Below are 12,043 nucleotides of genomic sequence, written 5' to 3' on the forward strand. Positions count from 1 at the left end.
TGATAAAATTTTAAGGTGCACCTCTGCACCAAAAAAAAAAGGTTGAGTAGGTGTTTCATATTTGAAATTGGGTGCAGTTGGTTCCTATGAATGTGTTTAAATCAAATCACTTGGATGCGACTTACTATTTTGGGTTGATTAAAACTAAAGTTCTGATCAAACACTTTGGGACAGTGATTCAACGCAACCTCGTGTTAGAGTTCTTGGGAAGTTCTGCTCTGGTTTAAAAAGGCCATGATAAAGATGGGAGAGATTGACGTTCTCACTGGAAAATAATGGAGAGATCAGGACGACCAGTTTAAAAAGGGCATGACAAAGATGGGTCTAAAACCTCAAAGTGGTGCATGGGATTTGGAAAAGTGAAGGGGCATTGATGTTTAATTACTTTCTTTTCCCTTTTCTTCATGTTTTCTAGATTGTCTCTCGCTTGTTGTTGTTATTCACTAAATTTAAATAATGTTGTTATTTGCTAAATTTAAATTGGGATCATAATAAGTCCCTCTGTGGATATTCTCTTGTTGTTTACTTCTAAAATGTAAATGAGCCTAGAAGCAGCCTTAGAGGCCCTTCTATAGTTTTCTACTTAAAGAATGTGCCTCGAACCCTGCCGCTCAAAACCGATTTCAAGCCCAAGCCCAAGTCCAAACCCGGATAAAAGAAGAGGGTTGCATTGTTAGCCAGCATAAAAAAAATCTTTCCACCCTTTTGCAAGACGAAAGCTTCGTTTTGAGGGAAATTAACCCTTTACTCCAAAATTTCAGCCCAAATAAATCCCGCTAGCTCTGTCTTGACCTCGATTTATCCCGTAGGCTCAAAAGATATAGAATTCATTTTTAAGGAATTGGCAGCACATCCACTTAATGAAAGGCTTCCATGTTCATCACGTTGGAGGAGAGAGAGACCGATAAAATAAAACCAGTATGTAACAGATAAAGAGAGAGAAGGGGGTATAATAAAAATAAAACCATTATGCAAGAGAATTAAACCATTATGTAACCGATAAAGAGAGAGAAGGGGGTATAATAAAACTAAAACCATTATGCAAGAGAGAGAGAGAGAGCTGTTCAAGCAATTCACCTAAAAGAGATTTCTATTAATTTCCGTTGTTCATTCTATTGGATGAATATTTCAGGGAAAGCAAAAAAAGAAAAAAAGAAACCTGCTGGAAGGACTTAAAACAAAATAAAAACGATGATTCTAATTACCCTAAATTCATACGCTCCCAATCAATTCACTGTAAAATCAACCAAAATTCACGGTAAGTGGGAATGAAGCCCCCTGAATCTCATCCCCAATCAAAATCGTATGCTCACCGGCGGGCACCAACTTATACGCCGAACTATCGACCACGTACAAGCTCTCGCATACGTTAAGCTTAAACTTTACGGTCTCACTACGCCCGGCCAGGACATGGACTCTTTGGAAGGCAACCAATTGTTTGATCGGAGCACCTTCGAGCCCCACAGGTAGCACATCATATACCAAGACCACATGACTGCCATCTCTAGGCCCCAAATTGTTCACAGCCACCTCAAATTCGAGGTGTTTTTCGCAGCTCGAGTCAGAAACCAAGACCGAGGCACAAGAGGGAGGCCCTGTAGGGGCATCATCTGTGTAGCTGACTCTATGGCAAAGTTCGTTCTGGCCTAAGCTGAGGTCCACAGCATCGGGAATGGATTTGAGGGTGTAGTTGAAGGATGAATAACTCATGCCATAGCCAAAGGGGTAGACGGTCTGGCCTGTGAAAAACTTGTAGGTTCTACCAGCATAGCCCTGTTCAGGGAGGGGCCTGAAGGACATGGATGTCATTGGGATCTGCATCACATAGTCGTTGTAGTACCATGTGAGGGGGAGCCGGCCACCTGAAAAATGTAATACTTGGATTACTGTTCAAATCTACCTCAAAAATGTATTGAAGAGATACATTTTCTTCCATAACAATTGATTTGTTGAAGAGAATATGTTCTTTCAATATGAGCAAAAAGCTATGGTAGAATAAAAGAAAATTTTCATGTTCCTTATTATCAATGTGAGCAAAAAGTGGTGCTAGAATAAAAGAAATTTTTCATCAAGAAATTTTTTGAAAGTGATACAAATTAAATTTCTAGAGGAGAGAGATTAGAAAGTCAAATAACTAGGAGTCATATGGAGTTATAAAACTAGATAAGTAAAAGACGTAGAAAATGAAAGAGATCCTCAAAGTATGATAAGAGACATACCAGGGTTGTATTTTCCATAGATGACATCTGCAATGGCTCTCCCTCCTTCACCACCAGGGTAACCAACCCAAAGCATGGCGCCGACAAACCAATTATTCTTGGCGAAATTTATATCAACAGCTCCGCCTGACATTATAACCAGAATCTTAGGCCCCCCTGCAACAGCCATCACCCTATTAATCAACTCAGTCTGTTGACCTGGTAGAAGGAGATCATTCCTATCATGGCCCTCAGCTTCAATTTGTGTATCCAAGCCCATGACAAGAATAGTGGCATCTGCAGTTTTCGCTGCACAAACTGCGTCTTCGAACAAGCTAGTATCCGTGCAATGAGAGTCTTTACACCCTGGATGGTACTCAACAGTAGCATACTTTGAAAGGCCTTCGATAGGGGTCACGTACCTACAAGGAATACCTGAAAGCCCAACAAAGCCAAGAAGGTCAGGAAGGAGGGAATCAACCTTTTGAGGCTATATTCTTGTTGAATAGGTGAAAAGCTAGGTTATTCTTGGTGGGAGATCATTATTTGATCCATGTAAGTGTATATCTATGCATTCATTCATATTGATCAAATATTAATCTCACCCACAAGAAAGTATATATTTACATGGATTACGTAATAATATTTTACACACTCATATTGAACTGCTCATAATGAACCTATAAAAATGTTCAACATGCCCTTTTTTCTTGATTACCTGCATAGTTTCCTCTCATTACGTCAGTTGCATTAGCATTATTCCCTATGACCACAATCTTCTTTTGTTTATTCACATCCAATGGAAGGGTATTATCCCTATTTTTCAAAAGCACTATGCCCTCTCTTGCTGCCTCGGCGGCAAGCTCAATGTTCGACTCACTGCACACATCATCCTTCCCTAGTTTTGCGTAAGCAGGTTGCCCATCAAAGAAACCGAGTCTCATGAGCACGACGTACAAGTTCACCAATGCCTTGTCCACATCGGGTTCACCTATCTTGCCTTGTTGGACAGCTGAATGGGTGTAATTTGGATAATAGCTTCCACAATCCAAGTCTAGCCCTGCAATAATAAGCAAATAAAGATACATAAATTTAATTTCAGATGAAATTTAATATTTCGTTTTTAACTTTATCTTTTACCTGTTTTGTTGAGATTGGTATCAATTTATTCTAACAAAATGGAAATTTCAAAATTAACTTGTATGGAGGTATGGAATTTAAATTTAAAATTGGAGGGAAAATTATGATTATATAGAGAAATCAAAACATTGGAATTTTGGAGGGTTGAAAAATAATTAAGAGGAAAATAATTGATAATATATATATATATATATATATATATATATATATATGAAAGTAGTTCTTACCAGCTCTCATGGTTTGGGCAACAGTGTCCTCTTGAGTGTCATTGAGAAAATGATGACCATGATACATCACCTCCAACGAATCGCAGTCCGAAACAATATACCTTCAAATTATTCAAATACAGACTTTAGCACTCGTGAATTCTCCATACACTTAAAAAAAGAAAAAAGGAAAAAAATGGTTTGGGCAACAGTGTCTTGAGTGTCATTGAGAAAATGATGACCATAATACATCACCTCCTACGAATCGCAGTCCGAAACAATATACCTTCAAATTATTCAAATACAGACTTTAGCACTCGTGAATTCTCCATACACTTAAAAAAAGAAAAAAGGAAAAAAAAGAAGAAGGATACACAAATATTGAGACAAAGGACCCAATATCTCCTATCTCTAATCTCAACTATTACAACAAAATGATGTGCTTCCAAATCATTTAACTGCAAAATGTTATTAATCATGAACGATTAATGAATTATTCAAGTACGAGCACCAGGAATCACAAACAATTCGTACACTTGAAAAGATTGAAACTCAAATATTGAAATGTACTCATGAAATATAAATAGTTTGGATAAAGAGTGCGGTTTGCATAGAGCCTAGGCTCTAAACAATCAAATTAGGACCTACCTTCAAATAGTATCTGAGAATATGGTTTCAATACTGAAAATTTACCAATACTAGAAATTTTTGTGATAGTCTTAAAATATATTTTCATTTTTATTTATAAAACTTAAAGCTTCAAAAAAAAATATTAAAAATTGACGGTCTAGAAATACATTACAAAATACACTATTTTCAAAACTTGAACTTGAAATCCATTTTTTTCTCGTATGAGATGATCAATTTGAGGATATTTGGACTTCAAAACAACCTTTTGAAGTAAAATTTTTGAGGTAGGCTCTAATTTGATTGTTTATAGCCTCCTCTATATAAACGTTAGAACTAACAGTATATGTATAGTATGAATTTAAAAATCAGTATAGATTTGAAAATATCATAAAAGACATGCCAACTTTAGTACTTGATACTAACCCATTAAGCTTCCAATCTCCTCTAATGGTGTTACCCAATAGTTTTGGGTCTGCACAGGCTGGGATGCCATTAACACTATTGTAAGAGCACATCACGCTGCTAACATCACCATCCTTGACGCACATTTCAAAGGGTCTTACAAAGGTCTCTACCATATCTCTCTCAGTGACCTATCAAACAAACCATTACAAAGAAAAAATTATTACGAGAGAGGAATGATCAAGGATGCATGAAAGAAATCATGACCATTAATTATTCCATCATATGGTAGTAAACATTGTGCTCCAAATGCAGTACACTTCATGATAGCCGAAAACAATGGGTATATAGGCAAATAGCATGGGTCGTAATGTTTTACTAGATCTTCTATATAATAAGGGAAAGAAAGAGAGAGAGAGAGAGAGAGAGGTAGGTAGGGTTGAGAATTTTTCAGATCGGGTCATCCACTCAAATCCGGGTCAAAGACTATATAGGATCCAAATCCAAATCAGTTTCAATTTATAAATTATAAAATTAAAATATAATTATAAAAGTTAAAATTATATATATATATATTTTTTAAAAACAAGTCAGATCCAGATCAGATACACCTATACCACTTGAGTTACTCTTCCAATCATCATTTTAGATCCAGATCGAAATCTTCAATCCATACCCAAATTCATATAGGATATGGATTTTGAGTTTTGAATCCGAACCAGGTAAATTTTGATCTACCTTGGCATCGAAGTGGAATCGGTCAACACCCTGCCAATTATCGATATCATAGGCTGCATAGTGCTTGCAGCAGGAGGCGACCTTGAGCGGCCGCGATGCCAAATCGTTGGCGTAGTCCTCAACAGTGCCTTCGACATCTTGCAATCCCCTCACATAGTTGGTGGCGTAACGGCCAACGGTGTACGGATCCTCACCGGGGGTCTCAAGCACGCGGCCCCACCTTGGGTCCCTAACCACATTAATGTTAGGGCTCCAATACGTTAGACCAGCAAGGCCTAGGTTAAACATGGCTCTTGCCTCCGTGGAAACCACCTGAAAAACTAACATGCAAATTCAACTATTTCCACCTGAAAAATTAACATGCAAATTCAACTAGTGCTCAATATCCAGTAATCTGAAACTTCTCTATCTCTCACGCTATAAGTGTTTAAAGCATGCAGCATGGGTGCTTCTTTCTCTCTCTCACAGTACCTCTCCTATGGTCTTCCAAAGTGTTTCATTGAAGGCAGCAGCAGTGAGGATCACATTAGGGAAACAAGTAGCCCCTGGAACGATCTTAGCATCAAAGTGAGTCCCAGGCCCTACATTGGAGACACCATGAAGGGCCTCCGACCACCATTCGTACTTCGGAAGCCCCAATCTGGCCACCCCCGATGCCGAGTTCCCCAACTGGTAAACCTTCTCTGCGAGAGTCATCCTCTCGACCAAATCCTTGGCTCTAACTGAATAAGACAAGCTCGTGTTACAGAACGAAAACTTGTTCATGTCAAGTCCCATGCTCATATACCTCGAAGGATCACACACAATTAAAGGAACTGGAGACGGAGAGTTCACGTTGGATTTGAATGTAGTGTGCCTTGCAGCCATTGACAAGAAGAGCATTGAAGCTACTAGAGAGAGAAAGAATTGGAAAGTTGCCATTTTCTCTCTCAAGGTGAGAGAGAGACTGAGTAGAGGAGTATGAGAAACGTGAGTAAATTAACGTAGAAGAGGTTGATTATATAGCATAGGCATTTGCTATTATTCCCTATTTTGAGGGACGTTGTGGATAAATATGAGAATGGGATGTTAAAGATTTGATGGATTATTTCGATACTATTAACTGATACTATAACAGAAGTACACACACTTAGAATATGGTTCGGTGTTGATTTTGTGAGATATTTTTTGAGTGAAGATATTCGGGTGTAATTTTTGGAAGACAACAAATCGGCTAAGATAAACAAAGGAGAGAAGAGAGAGAGAGAAACAGAGCATTGTCTCAGTGAGTTTCAATGATTTTTAAAATTTCAGTGAATTTTACGAAATTTTAATCGAGGATGGTGGCCAAACCATTTTGTCATGAGTGATTTACTTATGGACCCTAAAATTTTAAGTAAATACAAAATGCTCCACTTTAAATTAGGTAAAATACAAAATGTTTCACTTATACAAAGTCGGTTGGTCAATCAATCTTTTTTTATGTTTTTTAAAATTACCCCTCTTTCAATTCAAATTTTAATTTATTTTTTTTAGTTTTTGTTTTCTAATTTTTTTCATTAAACTTTTTTTACAAATAATCATATTTTGGGTTAACCGATAGGCAATTATAAAAATAAAATAAAATAAAATAAATAAATAAAAAAGGCACGTTGATCAATCTTTTTTGTAATTTATGCCTATAAGCGGAGCACTTTATATTGTATCTAAAATTTTAAGGTTCATACATAAATCCCTCTTTTATTCTTTTAAAGAAGATATGTACTTGTTAAAAAACTCAAAATTCAAAATTTTTAATATAATCATCTAGTGATTTTTAGGTGGTTCTCAAAATTTCGGGTTAAAAAAAAACTCTTAAGTTAGTCTTCTACTTGTGCCCCTAGGAGTCAAGTACAGTATGCTCCCACACGAGCATAATATACATGCTTTTTTTTATATCTCGTCATATTGATTTGATTTTTAGATGACCGATTTTGACTAGACTAGATCCTTTATTAACATACTCTTTTTTATATTTGGTCTTATCCATTTGATTATTAATATTTGATCCTATTGATTTGACCATTAATTGACTGATTTTGACTCGATCAGATCCCGATAGACAAGGAGGGTGTCAAATATGATATCAATTTATACTTCCTCGATTTTCTTCTCACGTCACTGGATGTGTTTAACAACACGAATTTCGGCTTTTTGGTCAATAATTTGAAATTGAATGGGAGTTAATTGTGCTCATCTTTTTACTCTTTCACTCGATTCTCCTTTTTTTGAGCGATTTCGAAGGGTACATATATCGGTCATGCAGAGTGGCAAACAAATCATATTGCTTACTGTTTGAAAAATAGCAAACAGAAATTTGGGTTAATCCAAATGCATATATGGATACCTCATTTATTAGTCTTCTACGAGGATTTACATGCCTTTAAATGGGATACCTACTAAATAGGATAAAATATTGTTTTTATTTTCAAAGGTACGATCAAATCAATTTAAAGGTGGGAATCCGCATCATTATCATTATCATAGCCTTATCCCAACTAGTTGGAGATATACCTATTCATTTCGAATTATATCTTTTTTGTTTTGCTACTCATCTTAACTGCATATCTTAACTCATATATCTCGCCGTCCTCATCTTAACTACACTACCCTCATATATGTTGTCAACAACTGAAGGAATCAATATCATTTAGGAAATTATCTTCATCCTACACGTGTAACTAGACCTTAGAACCCCTAAGAGGGATTGTGCATTTGTGTAGACACTAGATTTTTTTCCCTTTTTTGGGAAGTTAAGCGAAATTGTATTTGAGATGTAATGCTGATAATGTCAAGTACCAGCCCAATCCCAATTCATAAAGATAGTTTGCATATAAGAAAATTAATCTTTGACACAAATTTACATGACGTTGAATTTCTATTTCAAAGTAGACCATATTTTGTACGATGATATTAAATTGGGGTCACACGATTTGAACTTTCCCTTTATTTAAATATTATTACTAATATTTCTATTGCAGATAGGATCTTATTTAATACATAAACAATTTATGTCAAAGTTGATTTCTTAAATGTCCATAGCTCTTGGCCTGGTGGTTGAACCAGTGATTAATTTCGTGTATTATGTGACATTTTAGAAGACTAAATCGAAATTCATTATGGGATTGTTTACAAAAAAATCATTTATCTTTTGTAGTTTGAGTAACAATTCTTCTTATCCCCTAAATTTCAAACAGTCGGTTGCAAGTGTGACTTTGAATAGACTCAAAGTTCCAAAAATAAAATTCTTAGACTTCGTGATTTACCCTGAGCCATCCAAATTGATATCTAATGAGTGTAAATGATTATGACCTCTATGTACAAAACTATTTTAAAATTCATTATTTACCTTAATAAAAGGTTTCAAAGATATCATTTTACGGATTTTTCTCTAAATTTTGACCCCACCAATTTGGAGTTTTGGACCCCTGAAAAGGTGTGCTCGTTTTAGAGAAGCACCCATATATTTCCAGCCCATGTTTGATGTTATAGCACTTGTTTATGTGGAATTTAGGCCTAGACTTCCTAAATGGGGGCAACTATTGGCTACCAATGCATTCTTGAGCCTTTGGACATTTTTCTTAGTAGTGGGTCTCCACTCATCAGAGTAATTTCATTGTTATAATGGAAGTCATCCTATTAAGAAAGGGGAAGTCATAGGAAAGATCATTAAGGCCATCATTTTTTATAGAAATGGAAAGCTATGACTTTAAGAAATATGGTTTTTAACTTTTTATGTAGTCCTCATGATTATAGGGAGTTTATCCGGGATACAACATGGATGGCGTGCATATTTTTTGGTGGATCCCCTCTGTATGAGTTTAAAACGAAATTGCATTCGAACTCAGGCACTTGCCAGTGTGAGTCGGCTTGCCAATTTCTGAATCGGCCTTTTAAGGTAAAAAAATTGAAGGTAAATAAAGAAAAGAAAACAATATCCATGAATTCAGAAGTCGTTTGCCTCCTTATAGTGAAATAGGCATGTGAGTACAATGAACCATGGGGTTTTAGTCAACTTAGACAATTATAGGTTTTGGAACCATAAGGTGCAAGTGACTTCCTAAGTTTAAGGCAACTCGTTCAATTCTAAGTCTGTATAACCATTATATTACCTTCATTAAAATGGTAGACAATTAAGTTTGGTTCCCACAATGGAACAAGGAGCACATTTGGGCTTTTTTTTTATAAGAGATTGCATTTTGTGTGTACATTATACATAAATCTTTTGTGTGCACTTGAATCTTAAACATCCATCAAGCACGATAATGTTCAGTAACCTCGATTAAGAAATAAACAGGGTGGCTTCGACCCCTTCTTAAGCTTTAATGACATCTACAACACAATTAACATGGTTAAACTAATTTCAGGCAGCCGCCTTCCGATCACATGGTACAAGGCAGACTACTTAGACCAGTTCCCCATGACCTCAATGCAACTGAGGCCCATAGACAACCTTCATTACCCAGGAAGAACCTACAAGTACTTCACTGGTGAAACCATCTTCTCTTTCGGATTTGGTCTAAGCTACACCACCTTCAACTACACCATCAAATAGCAACCCAAAGTGCTGCATGTCACCCTTGATGAGCACCAACATTGCCGAAATGATAGCCGGTCGAGCCAACAACTAGAAACTCTACACCCAGTGCATCGGTATTGGCCACCGACTCAAGTTGTAAAGAAGTATTGGAGTTTGAGGTGATGGTGCAGCATTGGGGGAAAACAGATGGTAGTCATGTAGTTTTGGTGTACAGTGTGCCACCTAAGAGGCTTGAGGGTGAACCCATTAAGCAATTGGTTGGGTTTCAAAGAGTTTATATCTTAGCAGGTGGAAATGATACTCTGAAATTTGAGCTTAATGGTTGTGAGAGTTTCAGCTTGGTGGAAAAGACAACTTATTAACGTTATTTCAGCTGGTGAGCTTAGGATTTTGATAGGGGATGAGGAGATGGGACTTTCATTCCCACTTTTGTTTGATTTCCATGCTTGATGAAAGAGTCATTTTTTGTGAGATTTCTTAAATGGAAACTATCTCCTTTTTTCTATGTGATTTTTGGGGATAGTTAGTCCCTAATGTGTGGAGGTGGAGGAAGAGCACAAAAGTGGTGCATCCTGGACCAAGATGGTGTAATCTGTTCATTTATGTGCTGCCTTCTATGAATATTATGAAGCAAATGCAATTTGATCCAAATTTTTAGTGCTGAGAATTTTTAGCCGGATCCCTCCCAGATCCGGATCTTATCAGGTCCAGTTTTGGTGTTAAATTATATATATTGTTATGTATAAATTATAGGCATTATATGTATAGATAAAAATAATTATACTATTTTAATATTCAGGCAGAATCCACATGTACCTAAATTTGATCCGAATTACTATTTGGATCCAAATTTGAATTTTAGATCCATACCTAAATCTAGATAGAATCTAAAATTCGGGTTTCACACCCAAACTGGGTAAATTCTCACCCCCACAAGTTTCCCAGCTTCTCTCTCTGTTATCTCTAAAACAATTCATTGTGTATCTATCTTATCTTAACAAAATAAAAGGTAATGTTAAAATAAATATAGAAAATAACAAAAAATAGAATATTTATGTAAGATTAATTTTCAATCACATTTTCCCTAAAATGCCCCAAATCTAGAGCAGCTATTTGAAGACAATTATTTGAGAACCACCACAAGACTTTTTTACTTGAACCAAATTTTCAGATCTTTTATCCCAGGGGCACGTAAGCTGAAATCATTAGCCAACCCAGCCTGTGACTGAATAAGCAACGGATGTGATTCTTTTTGTTATTATTTTTTTGGGTGGGTAAGGCCTTTTCAACCTAAAGACTTAACTATTATATTTTACTTGGTAAATAGAAAAATTTAGGTAAAATAAGAGAATTGTAAATTCAAATATTTCTTGATTTTGGAGTATGGATGATAATTTGTTTAACAGGCAACGCAATTTTCTGAAGCCATTTTGGGGGGCATTTGACAACCAGAAATTTCTTAAAAACTGTAGCATTTCCCAGTTTAACATCTAAAAATACTACAATAAAAGGAAATCCATATCATGCATGTAATTGGTAGTTTATATATATATATATATATATATATATATATATATATATATATATATATATATATATATATATATATATATATATATATATATATATATATATATAATAAAATGACCAAACTAAGTTTTAGGGCCAAATCAGTTATCTTATTTTTTACAAAAATAATTTAATATTCTTTACAGGTGCGAGTTATATAATTCTATAGACATTGAAGATTGGATCTATTTCCATATATTAAAAATAAATAAATTTGAAATATTCAGATGTGCTATGGATTGTCCAATCAAGATATAACAGAAGATTGATAGCATTTTAGGTGACCTATGATTTTGTCTTTCTGGGATGTTTCCGTCGTTCGATTTTATACTTTTCACAGTGTGAAAAGTATAGAAGTCCAAAATTTTAGCTCAATCTAGTGTGTGAAAAAAAAAAAAAAAAAAAATTGAAATACTTCCCCATGCACTCACCTCATCCAAAATGTTTTTTATATCTATATGATTTAGACCATCACATTTTGCTAGATAATATGGATGAGCTATGATTTCAAAATTTCATTCATTTAAGAAACATTACCATCTCAATGATGAATATCCTAATGAACAGTTTCAATTACCTAGTTTTAAGATATCTTAGTTTAC

The 12,043-nt window shown here is 35.4% G+C and overlaps 1 protein-coding gene across 1 annotated transcript; it reads right to left on the reverse strand.

Annotated features, from left to right (window-relative positions):
- Positions 1-1,072: 1,072 nt before the first annotated feature.
- LOC18430068 (beta-xylosidase/alpha-L-arabinofuranosidase 1) lies at positions 1,073-6,284 on the reverse strand. Its single transcript, XM_006840231.4, has 7 exons — positions 5,786-6,284; positions 5,315-5,626; positions 4,598-4,767; positions 3,566-3,666; positions 2,917-3,258; positions 2,220-2,633; positions 1,073-1,862 (listed from the first exon to the last, which is right to left on the reverse strand). The coding sequence occupies exons 1-7, from the start codon at positions 6,233-6,235 to the stop codon at positions 1,243-1,245; spliced, it is 2,409 nt and encodes an 802-aa protein (XP_006840294.3). The 5' UTR covers positions 6,236-6,284; the 3' UTR covers positions 1,073-1,242.
- Between the last annotated feature and the right edge of the window lie 5,759 nt (positions 6,285-12,043).

Source organism: Amborella trichopoda, chromosome 2, assembly GCF_054954075.1.
Source record: "Amborella trichopoda isolate Santa Cruz 75 chromosome 2, AtrichopodaSantaCruz75HAP2 v2.0, whole genome shotgun sequence".
In the NCBI taxonomy this organism is placed as follows: Eukaryota; Viridiplantae; Streptophyta; class Magnoliopsida; order Amborellales; family Amborellaceae; genus Amborella; species Amborella trichopoda.

Excerpts from the sequence above, each read along its gene's own strand:
- LOC18430068 (XM_006840231.4), bottom strand. The coding sequence starts at position 6,235 with ATGGCAACTTTCCAATTCTTTCTCTCTCTAGTAGCTTCAATGCTCTTC. Across the intron at positions 3,259-3,565 it reads TGCCCAAACCATGAGAGCTG|GGCTAGACTTGGATTGTGGA; the intron begins GTAAGAACTACT and ends TTATTATTGCAG. Across the intron at positions 2,634-2,916 it reads AATGAGAGGAAACTATGCAG|GTATTCCTTGTAGGTACGTG; the intron begins GTAATCAAGAAA and ends TTGGGCTTTCAG.